Genomic DNA, 14,795 nt, shown 5'->3' with positions numbered 1-14,795 from the left:
TTACGCAATAGTACCGAACACTCTTACTCTCTTGACCCCACCGTCTGGAATAATGGTCAACAACACGTGAGAGTAAGAATCGGACTTTTTTATGGTGAAGCTATGCTCCTTGTCTGGACCTGTCTTGGTGTCATCCACCAAAACTTCCCATTCCTTGTCCTTTGCATCCGGCAACTTGGACTCGTCGACAACGTTAATGCCTTTGACATTGATTTTCTGAGGGAAATTACCTCTGAAGTGGGCTGTATCAATTATAATTTCCTTGATATTGGCCACTGCTCCCAATCTGATGATTACCCAATCAACATGGCCCGGCTGTCTGGATCTGGTTGTTTCCCAACCATCAGACATATCATGCCCTCTACCTGGCAACAACAAATTGTCAGCAGATCCAAAGTGCTGGTCACTTACAGAAATTGCTACACCACCGTTATTGACAGAAGCAAAGTCTAAGACAGTGTTCTTGTCCGTAGGGAGAATGGGAACCACAGATCCATATAATCTGAATCTGGCTATGCCTCCATCAGGGTACATTCTCAATCTGACATGGGTGTAGTTCTTGTCAGTGACACTATCTCTGACAAAGAAGTGTTTTTGAGAAGGTCCACACTCGACCTTAGAGATTATGATCTCCCAGTCTTGCTCTTGGATCGAATCGACGTTGTCGTCCAGCAATTGAACTCCTTCTACAGAAATGAACGGGGCGTGGTTCCCGTTGAAAAAAGCAGTGTCAATCTCTGCCCCAATTATATTTGCGGAAGAAACTCCCAACTTTATTATGACCCAATCGGCTTCTGCCTCGTTGTGTCTTCTGGTTTCCCAACCGTCGTACCAAGCCCCAGCAAATACGAACCTGGTGGCGTCTCTGATAGGAGCCTTAGGCTTGATCAAGTTGGCTGCCTCGGCAAACCATTGGTCTGAGAATTTCAACACTTTCCCACCCAACTTTTCACCAATAACATCGGTGTAGTTGAGGACAATCTTGTCGTGGAAGTCTTTTTCAGAGAATACTTGAGCCATGTTGAATGAAAATACAGATACAATTGGGAAATGGCGTTAATTGGTGCTTAAAATTATGAAAAAGTAACTACTCTTCACTGTTGAGGAAATATCTTGACTTTATACCGGCTAGGTCTTTTTAAAGCTTGACAGCTACTATTATTTATGCAATTGTGGTGAAGAATTTGTCCATTCCTGGGGCATATAGATAAGATCGGAATATTCCGAAGTGTGACATATGCAGGCTTATCTTGCTCGCTCTGTAGCTTCATGGTAATATTCTGGGTCTGTATCCCGATGGAACTTCCATACTCAATGGCGATTTTGTTGGAGTACCGGCTTCTTTTCAGCAACAAGATAGATTCGAAGGTTGTGATTATCTTGAATTATTTACCATTTCATACTAAGATTTCTAAGATTTCTACTACAGAAGACCAGGTTTGAACTGTTGGTACAGAATTCTTACAATCCACACTTCCCATAATGCAGAGATTTACGGGCCGGGACGCCGACGGTGGTTGCAATTCGCTAAATACAGGCGATAATATAGGCATGGTTTCTGAGTATAAAATCGAGATATCCAGTCTACGTATATTATCTAAATAAACTGTTATCCTAATAGTGCTTAAGTTTGGAGATTGTTCTGGTTTGAAACAGAAAATGCACTTAACTTGCTGGTCACTATTCGTGCCTATAATTATGAGTGGCTGTTATAGAGTTCTATTTTTGAAAACGAAAACAGACAAATACGGTAACAGTTTAATGACCTCTTAAGCCTAGCTTAAAGCAATGTGACGATTTATAGACAAAAGTGCTTAACCTTAGTATCTACATTAGTATCACTGTGGGTGCAAAGTTGCAACAAAAACGTACTCGCAAAAATGTCACCCTGCTTCCCAATGCGGCAGTCGACGATGGAGGCAAACCACTCTGAAAAATTAATACTCTCTCTTAAAGAAGCACTTTCTATTTAACAATGAAGGGTCTAATTTACATGAGATTAACTCCTTTTATTTAACTAATGAGTTTATTAATCAGTTCCAAACCCATGCGGGTTCTGGTTCACACTCGTATAAAGCATCAAGTTTGGAAGGTGGGAATCTCGCGATTGAGTGCTTCTTCTGTAAGACTTCTTTCGCAGACTTCTAGACTTCTCGAACAGAACCATGAACATCAGCAAGAAAAAATAGACGAAGAACTTAAGAAATTGAAACAGTTGAAAGATGAATATAGAAATGCTGGTTTTTTCGACAGGTTGAAGTTGCGGGGTCAACTTGTCAACCAGGAACTCAAGATCTCTCAGGCAAAGGCATATAAGATGATAGACGAAAACATAGAGACACCTTCGATCATTTTTGACGAGGATCCGCTTGACTTAGATTCATTGGCAAGATACAATGTAGTGTACAAATTCATGTTGAATGCGTTTTTGGATCAATGCCATATCTACAACTCCAACAATAGATCCCGTTTAACTCCTGATCAGATCATTGACGAAATTGACACTATGTTCAAGAACCTTCATCCCGACTTGACTCCTTTAACAAAAAAGGAAGTATTGTTCTATTTCCATATCTACTATTCGTTGCTGAACAATGTTGTATTTTTGGACGAGTTGGACTTTCAGAATGTCCAAGTAACTAAGTACTTGAAGGGATATGTTTCGATGTCTCCCACTACAAACAAGGAAGAGTTGATTGAAGAGCTTGCTAAATCAAGCGAGACTGCACCTGAAGTCGTTTCGTCGTGGTTCAACATCTTTGACACGTTATCTTCGACTCCGTTTGCTGATTCCAACACCAGATACACGAACCCATTATGCCCTTACGAATACGCTCGTTACCAAAGCTTCACTAACGAGTTGAGGACGATGCAAGAGAAACTCAAGCAAGTCTACGGAGGTTCTACTACTAAGGACTCGAAGAATGAGTCTGTCTTCGGCAACTTTTCCTTTCAAACGAACTCCGACAATAATAAGGGCAAAGACTCTAAGACAAACAGCTCAAAGGATAATAAGGATGGTAAGGACAATAAGAATAACAAGAAGAACATCGACATTGAGATTAATTTTAATAGCTCGCCTATGAGATTCTTCCAGGTAGGTGTCTTGATTGGTTTATTATCATACATCGTATACAACTTGACACAGTCTTCCAATAACGAGATCAGCTTTCAGCAGTTCACCACTGACTTCTTGAGCAAGAACTTGGTAGATAAGGTCGTTGTTGTCAACAACAGAATTGCAGTTGTAGAATTGAATGAAAACGGAAGAGCTCAGTATCCTCATCATGAAGGAAACTTCTACTTCAACATCGGTGCTATTGAGTCGTTTGAAAAGAATTTACGTAGTGTGCAAGAAGACTATAACGTAGCCGATCTGATGAGAGTTCCAGTCATCTACACAAACGAAGGAAGTACCACCAAGATGCTTGTCAACTTCTTACCTACAGTGTTATTCTTGGGTGCGATCTACTACATGACCAAGAAAGCTACTGGTATGGGTGGAATGGGAGGACCATTGGGGTTCGGTAAGTCTACTGCTAAGAAATTCAACCAGGACACCGATATCAAAATCAGATTTAGAGATGTAGCTGGCATGGCTGAAGCCAAAGAAGAGGTCATGGAGTTCGTCAAGTTCTTGCAGAACCCAGAAAAGTATGAGAGATTAGGAGCAAAGATCCCCAGAGGTGCCATTCTTTCGGGTCCTCCAGGAACTGGTAAAACCTTGCTTGCTCGTGCTACTGCTGGAGAAGCAGGTGTCCCATTCTATTCAGTTTCTGGTTCTGAATTCGTAGAGATGTTTGTCGGTGTAGGTGCTTCCAGAGTTCGTGACTTGTTCAAGACTGCTCGTGAAAACGCCCCCTCCATTGTCTTTGTAGATGAGATCGATGCTATTGGTAAACAGCGTTCTAAGGGTAATGCCAGCGGTGCCAACGATGAACGTGAGACAACTTTGAACCAGTTATTGGTTGAAATGGATGGCTTTGATACCTCCGATCATGTTGTCGTCTTGGCTGGTACAAACAGAGCTGATATTTTGGATAGGGCCTTGTTGAGACCAGGGAGATTCGATAGACACATTTCAATTGACAATCCTGAGTTGCAGGGTCGTAAGGAGATTTTTCAAGTTCACTTGAGGAAGATCAAATTGAAGAAGGATATTGACGACGATTTGCCAGGTAGATTAGCTGCGTTGACTCCTGGTTTTTCTGGTGCTGATATCGCCAATGTCTGCAACGAAGCCGCATTGATCGGTGCCAGGTACAATGCCGACTCGGTGACGTTGAGACACTTTGAATTGGCCATTGAGAGAGTTATTGGTGGTATCGAGAAGAAGTCAAAGCTTTTGAACGCTGAAGAGCAGAGAATCGTAGCTTACCATGAAGCTGGCCATGCTGTCTGTGGTTGGTATTTGAAGTACGCCCATCCTTTGTTGAAAGTGTCTATTATTCCTAGAGGTCAAGGCGCTTTGGGATATGCGCAGTATTTGCCTCCTGATCAGTTCTTGTTGTCTACATTGCAATTGTACGACAGAATGATCATGACATTGGGTGGCCGTGTATCCGAAGAATTGCATTTCTCTTCTGTTACCAGTGGTGCCCACGATGACTTCAAGAAAGTTACCAATATTGCCCAATCCATGGTTTTGCGTTTTGGGATGTCAAAGAAAGTTGGTATGGTAAACTACGCTGATACTCAGTCACAGGACAATTTGACGAAGCCATTCAGTGACGAGACCAGCAAGACCATTGACGAAGAAGTACAGAGAATAGTGGGCGAGTGTCACAAGAGATGTAAGGAATTGTTGATTGAGAAATCTAAGGAAGTCGAGTTGGTTGCGGAAGAGTTGTTGAAAAAGGAGTTCATCACAAGAGAAGATATGATCAGATTGTTGGGTAAGAGACCATTCCCTGAAACCAACGATGCCTTTGACAAGTATCTTGAAAAGAAGCCAGCGTTCAAGAATGAGAAACCGGCCGACGAAAAGAAGGACGACGAGAAGGAAGAAGAAAAGTAAATAACATTATAGTCATTCAGCTTGTATATACATAAACCATACGTTATAAGAGAATTGTAGACATGAAGACAAAAGAGATGAACTTGAAAAACAAAAAGATTACAAAAACATAAATGGAAATCTCTACTGTTAGGAGATATACAATCATGTTGGACAATGTTCCAATTTTCATCCATTACTTGAATCAATAATCAGCTTGTGGTCAAAGTACTGGTCAATACTAAAATTGTTGTTGCACGACCGAATTCAACACGCGAAAAATAGTTGAGCTCTCTTCATTACAGTTCACAAATATGTGTTTATATTTATGTGATCTTGAAATCATCAAATTTTCAGCTATAAGGCCAGTCTTTTAGTAGCGTACTTCTATTTATCCATAATGCCCAGATCATCGCGTAGCAGTGCTGGCAGTTCTCCTGAGGCCACGAGATCGCCTCGAGCCATCCGGGCCCACCGTTCTGATTTGTCTGGTTTGGATTTGAACGAAGACGATGGAGATGAAGAATACAAAATAGATGACAATGTAGATGTTAAGGACGAATTGGCAGAAGAAGATGACGACGTTGAAGATGAGGACACGTCGATCGTTCGTCATAGATCTCGTAAGAGAAAGGCTACTACGAACGATGAAGATGATGATGACGAAGAAGATGATGACGAAGAAGCAGAAGAGGAAGAGGAAGACGCAGACGAAGATGCAGAGGATGAACCTAATGAAAATGCAGAAGAAGAAGATGGAGAAGACATGAAGGTGAAGCAAGAAGTTAAACGCCAGCCATTGAAGGAAGAACCTAGAAAGCCTAAGAAAAGAGGAAGAAAGAAGCTCAACATTACCATCTTGGAAGATGGAGTCTACGATGAAGATGGAAACCCGCTCAACGTCAAGAACGATGAGGTTGTTATTGACCACGAGGATCCAAAGGGACACACCAAGATAGACGAGAACGGGGTATTGCAGGGAGGAAGGCAGTTCAGAATGAAGACATTTAAGTTGTTAGGTCACGGTGACCAATTATTCATGGTTTCGACAGAACCAGCTAGACTTGTAGGATTCAGAGATTCATACTTGTTGTTCAAGACTCATAGATCGTTGTTCAAGAAAGTCTGTACCAATGAAGAAAAGATGGACTTAATCGATCGTGCCATTATCCCTAATTCGTATAAGGGTAGATCTGTCAACTTGGTAGCAGCTCGTTCGATTTTTAGAGAATTTGGTGCCAAAATGATTATCGATGGTAAGAAGGTCATCGACGATTTCTGGGAGCAAAGGGCAATCGAACGTGGAGATATTGCAGGAGAATATGCTGACCCCTTACAATATTTCGGACCAGTTGGAAAGGTAGGTAGTGTGTTAGGCGATTCCAATACCAACGGAGGTTCTACACCAATCACATCCACGCCATTAGTGAATTACCAAACAGATCCAACCTGGATGTATCAAATAGCCGTTAAAACTAGAGAACATAACAACAAGTTGCAAGAGCAAAGGAATCAGTCTTTCAACCGCGGGGCCAAAGATATTTTCACCAATTCTACATTCTATCCTGAGTCAACACAGCCAACGTCGGTAAAATATGGTGTCTATAAGGAAGAAAAGAAGCCTTCAAGTCTCACGTACGATATCAAGTTTGTGAATCCGAACATAAAGAAAAGAGCTACCGGCTTGAAGAACGTTCCTAAGGATATCTTCAATGATATCGACGATGAGGAAATTAAGCGAGCCATCATTGCCCAACAAGAATATGAGAAAAGTATTGTGTAGGTTCTAGATGGTAGTCCTATTTGTATTATAAATGTAAACTATTAAAACATTGAATCATACTTCCATGTATATATGCGTTTGATGATACTATAAAATCAATAAAGAATTGAATGTTCGATGGCCGAATGCAAACTACGTATTGAATGTAACTTCTTCGTCTCCAGAGTCGAAATCGCTATGAACCAAATAACCGGAATCATCCATTTCATCCTTTTCTGCCTTTCGTTTCTCCATATGAGCGCGCAATTCAAAGTCAACCTTGGTCTTTCTGCGTCCGACATGGACTGTAATATCACCTTCTTCAACAACCTCGGCATGTTTCTTCGAATATGCAACTTCTGCCTTGGCTTCCTTACCAGAAATCTTGTGGTTAACACGAATATGTTTGGCCAAGGTGTCGTGGCGGGTAAATATTCTTGGGCCAACTCCAGGGTGTTGTTTTACACAAACAAAGCATTTGAAAAGTTTCTTCTTCTTAGAATGCACAGTTTCCTGATGTCTTATTAATTCATATTTTCTTGAGAAACGACGTAAGCAAAGCTTATGAGGTTCATCTGGCGATGGCAATTGACATTCATGAACAACATCAGGATCATAATTTGACGACTTGTTGGAAGGCTTGGTATTGGATGGTTTCTTAATAGCCCGATGGGAATTACGCTTGTTTTCAGCTCTCATCATTCTGTTTCTTCTTTCTTTACTCATACCTCTCAAACTGCCACGGCCAGTTGTGTCGGAGCTTACGTAGTAGTATGGGTTTGGAGAAAGAGATCCATCGTCATTAACTCCATTTTCTGACCCTGGAGATCCAAGCTTGCCACTGTACTTTCTTCTTCTCTTAAGTCTTCTTCGGTTTCTAGACTTGTGCGACATTGGCTGTGGCTGGGTCAATCTTTTGTAGTTGTATTTGGCATAGTCACTGATGAATTTGTTGTAGCAGTCGTTCATGTCAAATTGAATAACAGACAAGAAATGATATATAACTGGCTTCCAGGACAAGAGATTGTAAACTTCCCAGTAGTTCAAGCTCATAATTATGTTGGTTAAAAAGCGAATGGTCCTTGTCGAAAGCTCGACGTTCTTGTGGTTTGTTGAGATCTTTATGAAAAGGTCGAAATTTCTCTCTACGATTACATACACTTTGGAGTGGATGGGGTCTTCCGAGTCTACAAAGTTGTCAAGTTGGTCCATCAAGGAATAGTACTTGTCCTGTAACTTCTTGAACAATATGGGAAGCTTCTGGTCAAGGTTGTCCTCGTACAAGATCTTAGCTATCTTGTAGAGATGCTCCGAGTATTCCTCAATAGATGAAGGATTTACGAGATTAAGGATATCGACTTGTTCTTCCAAGGAATACACGGTATCCGGTGCAGTGACGCTGGATTGCGAACTCATATGGTCCTTGCTAATCACAGCAGAAAGGTTGGTCTCGTCACTGGATGAGTTCCTGGCATGTTGACGTTGTAATGGCATAGACATAGAGCTGGGGGTTGGGTACTTAGGAATATCACTGGGTGATCTGATTGCAAACTGGTGCTGGTGCTCGTACTGTGGAATCGGTTGCTTCCGCGTCTGTTGATTTTGTTGTACCTGTTGCGGTTGTTGAACTTGCTGCGGTTGCTGAATCTGCTGCGGTTGCTGAATCTGCGGTGGTTGCTGAATGTGCTGCGGTTGCTGAATCTGCGGTGGCTGCTGAATCTGCGGTGGTTGCTGAATCTGCTGCGGTTGCTGAATCTGCTGTGATTGTTGAACTTGTTGATCTTGCTGAAGCTGCTGGTTCTGTTGAATTTGATTTTGCTGAGATTGAGCTTGCGCTTGAGCTGGTTGAGACATTAGAGGTTGAAGTTGATGAGAAGGGCGAGGTTGATGAGGCTGTGGTGGCAGATGCTGCTGAGATTGTTGAGATGGTTGTGGTAGTTGGTGTTGAACCTGTTGTTGAATTTGTTGATGCTGGTGAATATGGACAGGCACCGGCTGTTGCTGGTGCTCCAACAGCTGAATTCTCGGTAATTGCGGCTGATGGGACTGCTGTTGTTGCGATTGCTGCGATTGCTGCTGATGATGGTGCTGGAGTTGATGCTGTTGATTTTGTTGCTGCTGCTGGTGATGCTGCTGAAGCTGTTGTTGTTGGATATGCTGGAGGTGTTGGAGTTGTGGCTGCGACTGTTGCACGGTGGGAGGAGGTTGCAGAAGCTGTTGGTTGGGAATTACATTACTCTGCGGCGGTGACGTGGCCGAGCCATACACCTCTACCGGGTAGTAGTAGAGTTTAGGAGGATTCTCGTTCATGTTAATGAGAAGTATAGGTGTAAGCTATCTGTTATAAGTCAAATGCTGTTAATATAGTAGCAGAAAAAAATTGGTGCGAATAGAAAAAATCCACTTCCAAAATGGTAGCGAAAACTGGCAAGGTTTGACGGATTTGGCTTGGGGCAAAAAATTGCTGATAGCGAAAAAAACGTAAAAGCGAAAATCCAAAAATTACTAGTTAAAAGCTACAATCTCTGCTAACGGGAGAATTGACCAACTGAATAACTCTTGGGAATGGCAATTATCTTCACCTGTGAGGAACACTGTAGGTTTGACTAATGGTGGACCTGTTCCACTTGTAGCGGTGCGAACGTTTGGAGGTTCACCTGAAATTGGAACACTAATAATTCTCGCTACCTCTCAAGATTGCAAGATACAGAAAAGGGCAGTATGCTGAAATTTCACAGCAAGGGGACTCTAGTTCGCGGAAAAAGTCGCTAACGGTAATTCAAGATCACGTTCTCGCGGTGGTCGCAACGACTGTCGAACTTGGCTAGCAGTGGATCTCTTATATCAAATGCTAAATGACTGTCTCTAGAAAGGGCTGTTAAAAATTGATCATTGTTTGTGAGTTTTTGGCCCTATTTTCTGATTGCAAGAATTGAATCGACACGACCGCCACCCGTAAAAGGCACTGTGTTACCCGGACACGGCTGCTTCTGTCGAAAATAGACTTGGTGAAATTTTGCAACCAGCTAGCTGCCAGTTTTCTTGTACGCAAATCTTTCCAATCCTACTTTCCAGCATTGTAAATATAGCATACTGCACATCCCAACAGTCTCTCTCAAGGGTTACTTCTTTTGTTTCAACAGCTTTTGCTTCTAACTGGCTAACTTTCCTCCCTTGAGAATTCACAGTTCATCGGGGCTCACAACCATTCCCTCTTTGTGTAACACTTTTGCAACCATAAGGAAAGTTGCAAAAAGAGCAGCTGAAGAGGATAAAAAAGGAAAAGAGAAATAGGAGACAACCTGAGTATCCTCTATATGGCTATGGTACTAAGCTGGATTTTCCAACTGCTCTAGAACGTCATCGACGTATTGGTTTGTCTTCGGGTCCCCCCCCTTTTGCAACCATAACCACAAACTGCAGCTTTTATGTGCATGACCAACAAATATTATGCAATCCTTAAAAATCACTGGAGCACTTCTACCAACGAATGTCATAAACTCCAACACCATACAATAAGGGTAGGAAATCATTCATACTAGTATACTACGTTAGGGTATAATATATATTAGACAGAACACAACATAATATTTTTCCTGTTTTACATATTTTTGATATTTCATTTTTTCTATTTTCTTCGTTATTCGTCGTGAGATATACAATATAGCTACATAGTCTACTTTCTATCTTCCGCAGGCGGTGGGCCATTCAAGTAAGACAAATTCATGCTTTTGTGGATGTTATCGCTGCTGGAACGTGGGTAACTGTGAACCCCAAAACTGTGGCTGTTGTCAAGCTCTTTAATCAGGGGTAACACTGTTCCTTTTTTGGGAGGAGAGTTTTGGCCAATAAGCACTCCAGGTTTATGTGCAATTGGAGGTCCAGCAGATGGGTCTCCTCTGGCTGGAGATGGACCTCCTACGGTGTTGTGACCGATTAGAGGAGACGCACCACTTGAAAGATGAGCAACTGGAGGTGGAGCCACTGATTGAAGAGGACTAGTACTAGTAGCAACAGAAGGCAAATCCTTTGGAGAAGTAATTGACTTCAATGGAGATACCTTGAATACTGGAGATGTTTCCTGTGACTTTACTGACTTGGGAGATATCTTCGACAAGAAAACGTTGGGTGCCTTTGCTGAAACTGTAGGTGATAGTACCTCTTTTGACAGACTTCCTGCTGGCTGATCTATTGGTGGAAACTCTACAACGTCGACAATCCTATTCTTTGGATAGTGGTGAGTATGAATAACTGGTAGTTTAGGGTTGGGAACCTCTTTCGTGCTGAACAGTAAAAATCCAGCATAGCTAGATTTGATTGTAAAGTCTGGATTGAGAAATTGAGGATGCGGCAATGGCTCTACAAAGGTATGTTGCTTTGTTACTAGCAGTTTTGGATCATCGATGACTTCTACGTTCTCTTTGGCATAGTTCACAGCCATTTTGTTTTCCTTTCCGGTAACACCGTGCTTCCTTCTTATATGTCTTGCCAACGAGTCATGCCTTGGATAACTCTGAACTTTGGCTCCGTTTCTAGAACAGTAGATACATTTGTAGATTTTCTTCTTTGTAGCATGAACAAACTCCTGGTGTCTCAATAATTCATTCTTACCATAGAAAATCTTTAAACATTTACGAAGAGTGCCAGGGTCGATTAAGTGGCACTGGTGAATTACTCCAGACTTATTCTTCTTCTTATCATCTAGCATTGGAATCTCTCCTCCTTCCAATTTTGCACTACTCTTTGGTGATTGAGCTATGAATCTTAATCGACTTTGGTATTGGAATATACCATTCCCATCTTCCATACCTTCTGATGATCCTTGCATTGGTTCCCCTTCATAGTCCACATAACTTCCTTCATGATCATCTGGATGATATTCGCCAGCTTCCATTGAGGTTTCTCTTTCATCCTCGGAGCTACTCACATCTGATGGTTTGTCGTTGATAACTGATTTTGCAATCCTTTCCTTTTCAATTCTTTCACTTTCTACCCTTTCACTTTCTATTCTTTCACTCTCTATTTTTTCCTTTTCTGTTTTTTCCCTTTCTGTTCTTTCCCTTTCTACCCTTTCCTTTTCTACTCTCTCTTTTTCATGCGTATCGGGTCCCTTTTCCCTTGGGCGATCTGAGTTGAGTTGGAAACTGAGTTTTCTTGCAGAGTCGTCAGCTAATCGTGACAATTCCTGTGGCTCTATGTGTTCGCTTTCATGACCTCTTTGCGGCAGCTTAAGTGCTTGGATTTGCAGAAGAAGCTTCAGCGGTTGTCTATCTTGAGGGCTATCAATCGTTTGTTGCTGTAAAGGTGGGGATGGCTGCGTTCCTTGAGGAGGTGGAACCAGATACGAAGGAATGCCTGGGCGATGCGTTTGAGGATATAATTGCGATTCTACATATAATGCTTGTGGATTTTGCAATGAAGAATCGCTCTGAATCTTTACAAAACCGTCTTGACCTATATATCTAGTATGGGTTGAATGGGGTGAAGCTTCTAAATGCCTATCCAGGATTGTTGGCAGTATATGTGATATTGATCGTCTTTGTGGCATTATATGCGAATGTACTACTTGTGGAGTTGGTATAGATGAAGATGGAGATTCCCTTGGTTGATAATTCTGAATTCCTGGTAATGGTGGTTCCTGCACCACTGGTGAAAGTTGGGATGCCGTTGGGAACAGAACAGGTCGTACCTGAACAATTGTTGGAGTTCTGTTCTGTCCAGTAAGTGGCTGGTAATGAGGTACCGGCTGCTGGAACTGTGGAAGAAACGGTAGTTCATGAACACTTGGAAGTCTGGGGGGTTTTAATTGTTGAGTTTCATTTCCTATTGGAGGTGGAGGGTGGTAAGGAACGGTTGGAGAAAGGCCCTGTGGAGGTGGAGGAAGTCTCATAGAAATATCCTGAGATGTATATTGTGAGGATTGAGTCATTGGTGGTGATGATTTTGGTGGAGAGCTTAAACTCAAACGATGATCTTCTCTCTCGCCAGCATTATATTGTGGTACCTTATCCTGTCTATCAAAGTCAGGTTGTGTAGAAGCCACTCTTGAGCTAGCTTCGGGTGAAAACGCTGCTGCCCTCATTGCACCGTCTTCCACATAGTCATCTTCCATGTCTTCATCGAAACCTTCTTCATCATATTCATCGTCAAGAATAATAACTTCCTCTTCTTCCGGGATATCGTCATAGTCTCCCAAGCCTTCATGTTCTGATTCTGTGCCACTCATTTCACTCTCCGTGTTACTAGGGAAATCCTTCTGTGTTGTCTGCGACTGAGCTACTAGTATATCTTCTGTCAATGGGTTCTTTCTCTTTCTGCCTGGTTTCTTCTTTAACATAGGCTCAGATATAGACTTTGGTCTTCCTCTGCGTTTCTTTGGTGGCAGTACATCTTTTAGCGTTATATCTTCATAAGGTATAGTATTGATTCTGTTGTACTTCTTGGAGTCCACATTTTGGGCAAATGAATGGTATGAATAGTTGTAGAATGGATATGGAAAAGGATACTGCAAACCGGATAACATGGAATCCTTCAAATAGTTTTCCGGGGGCCTAACAAGAGGTCCATATACGGTGTCTACTACTTCGAAGTCAATCAATTTCAAGAAATACTCTAAGTTTGGGAGCATATAGAGCAAATGATACACCTCCCAATATTGTAAGCTGTAGATCAATTCAACCAAGTATCTGGTAATGTGAGAAGCCAAAGATAAATTGAAATAAGTAGATGAGAAACGCAACAAACTGGTGTAATTGTCGATCACTATTTTGGAAAGCGTCCCATTTGGATAGATAGGATCACTTTGGTTGAAATTGTTAGCAGATTTTAACTGATGCTGCTTTTCGTTAGACAAAGATGAAGCCTGAGACGAGGCGTGTTTCCAAGTCCAAGACTGCAATGGTTTTGGAAGATAGGAAGTCAACTCCAAGAGCGAGTTTTCTATTGATATCCTGTTGCTGTCGTCCAAATGAGTCTCTTCAAGCAAAAGATTGAGAAGCTCTAGCAACGACAGCGAGTATAAATCAATACTTTCTTCTGCCTCAACATCATCTGGGTCGTTGGAGGTATCATTGGGACTTCCATTACCATACAGTTGCGCCTGGTATGGATTTGACTCAAAGTCATGACTCTTGGGTCTGCCCTCAGCTACAACTACTGGCCTGTGTGGATACAACTTCTTCAAGTCTTTCGCAATGGGGTCGCTGAAACTTGGACTCTCGATGTGAACATTGTCATAGTATGGAAGAGTCCGTGGAATATTCGTTCTTACCCGTTGGACCAATGCTGAAATGGTTAGTATTGAATATAGTCATAGAGTAAAATTAAGATAAAATACAAAGTGAACATACCGTCGGGGTGGAAAGCCCTGTTCTTAATCAAGTCGCCGAGCTGCATCGCGTTAGTAATCGACATATTGTAAAAGGAGATATGGAAAGTGTCTTGGAATCCAGTGCTAAGGAATGAGGGCAGTGGAGAATTCAGTAGTAGTGCTATATAGCATTTGAAGAACTGCAAATTTTAACCTCTTGTGTTTGCGATTACACTAACAGCAATTTGTACTATTGTTATGTCTGTAAATATCTAGACATAAACAAAGAAATTACTTGTTTTATTGTCTTGGAGTATAGTCGATTTTACTAATTGAGTAATAAAATTCCAATTCTCACTTCCACTCTCATATACAGAGAATAATTAGGATTTGCCAGATATGCCACTTTAAAAAGTAGAAAATTTGACAACCAGCTCCTTCACCATCAAATCTTGTACGTACACTTGTGCCCACAAAGCCGTCGTTGGCCATAGATGCTGCGATGTGATGACTTTAATGCGATTAGCTACTCTTGTAGAAGTTTGGAACCATTTCATTAACTCTTACTGTGAAAAAATGCAACAACTCAGATAGGGCTGTACACGACCATGCGGAGCCTTGACTGCCGTTTTGGGTAGGTGGGACCAACAGTGCGTATCTTGGATTTGCTGGCAATCTGTAGGTTCTGAACAAGAAGGGAATTGAAAATTATGGCTACAATTGAAAGC

General features: G+C 41.8%; 5 protein-coding genes across 5 annotated transcripts; 2 read left to right on the top strand and 3 right to left on the bottom strand. All coding sequences in view use genetic code 12, as the record gives it.

Moving 5' to 3' along the window:
* On the bottom strand, positions 1-1,020 carry DAL2 (allantoinase; the record flags this gene model as incomplete). Its single annotated transcript, XM_001382208.1, has 1 exon — positions 1-1,020. The coding sequence occupies one exon, from the start codon at positions 1,018-1,020 to the stop codon at positions 1-3; it is 1,020 nt and encodes a 339-aa protein (XP_001382245.2).
* A 1,393-nt stretch (positions 1,021-2,413) lies between these two features.
* On the top strand, positions 2,414-5,017 carry RCA1 (Mitochondrial respiratory chain complexes assembly protein RCA1 (TAT-binding homolog 12); the record flags this gene model as incomplete). Its single annotated transcript, XM_001382739.1, has 1 exon — positions 2,414-5,017. One exon carries the CDS (start codon positions 2,414-2,416, stop codon positions 5,015-5,017), a length of 2,604 nt encoding a protein of 867 aa, XP_001382776.2.
* A 379-nt stretch (positions 5,018-5,396) lies between these two features.
* Positions 5,397-6,779, top strand: NPL6 (possible Polyadenylate-binding protein (RRM superfamily); the record flags this gene model as incomplete). Its single annotated transcript, XM_001382738.1, has 1 exon — positions 5,397-6,779. One exon carries the CDS (start codon positions 5,397-5,399, stop codon positions 6,777-6,779), a length of 1,383 nt encoding a protein of 460 aa, XP_001382775.1.
* An 8-nt stretch (positions 6,780-6,787) lies between these two features.
* On the bottom strand, positions 6,788-8,174 carry RPN4 (hypothetical zinc finger protein; the record flags this gene model as incomplete). Its single annotated transcript, XM_001382207.1, has 1 exon — positions 6,788-8,174. The coding sequence occupies one exon, from the start codon at positions 8,172-8,174 to the stop codon at positions 6,912-6,914; it is 1,263 nt and encodes a 420-aa protein (XP_001382244.1). The 3' UTR covers positions 6,788-6,911.
* Positions 8,175-10,378: 2,204 nt separating this feature from the next.
* PICST_66755 (hypothetical protein) lies at positions 10,379-14,549 on the bottom strand. The gene is made up of 3 exons (XM_001382206.1): positions 14,530-14,549; positions 14,108-14,147; positions 10,379-14,042 (listed from the first exon to the last, which is right to left on the bottom strand). Exon 3 carries the CDS (start codon positions 13,384-13,386, stop codon positions 10,435-10,437), a length of 2,952 nt encoding a protein of 983 aa, XP_001382243.2. The 5' UTR covers positions 13,387-14,042; positions 14,108-14,147; positions 14,530-14,549; the 3' UTR covers positions 10,379-10,434.
* Between the last annotated feature and the right edge of the window lie 246 nt (positions 14,550-14,795).

Source organism: Scheffersomyces stipitis, chromosome 2 (genome assembly GCF_000209165.1).
Source record: "Scheffersomyces stipitis CBS 6054 chromosome 2, complete sequence".
Lineage (NCBI taxonomy): Eukaryota > Fungi > Ascomycota > Pichiomycetes > Serinales > Debaryomycetaceae > Scheffersomyces > Scheffersomyces stipitis.
Note: the sequence above shows the minus strand (reverse complement) of the source record. Positions and strands in the feature narration are given on the sequence as shown.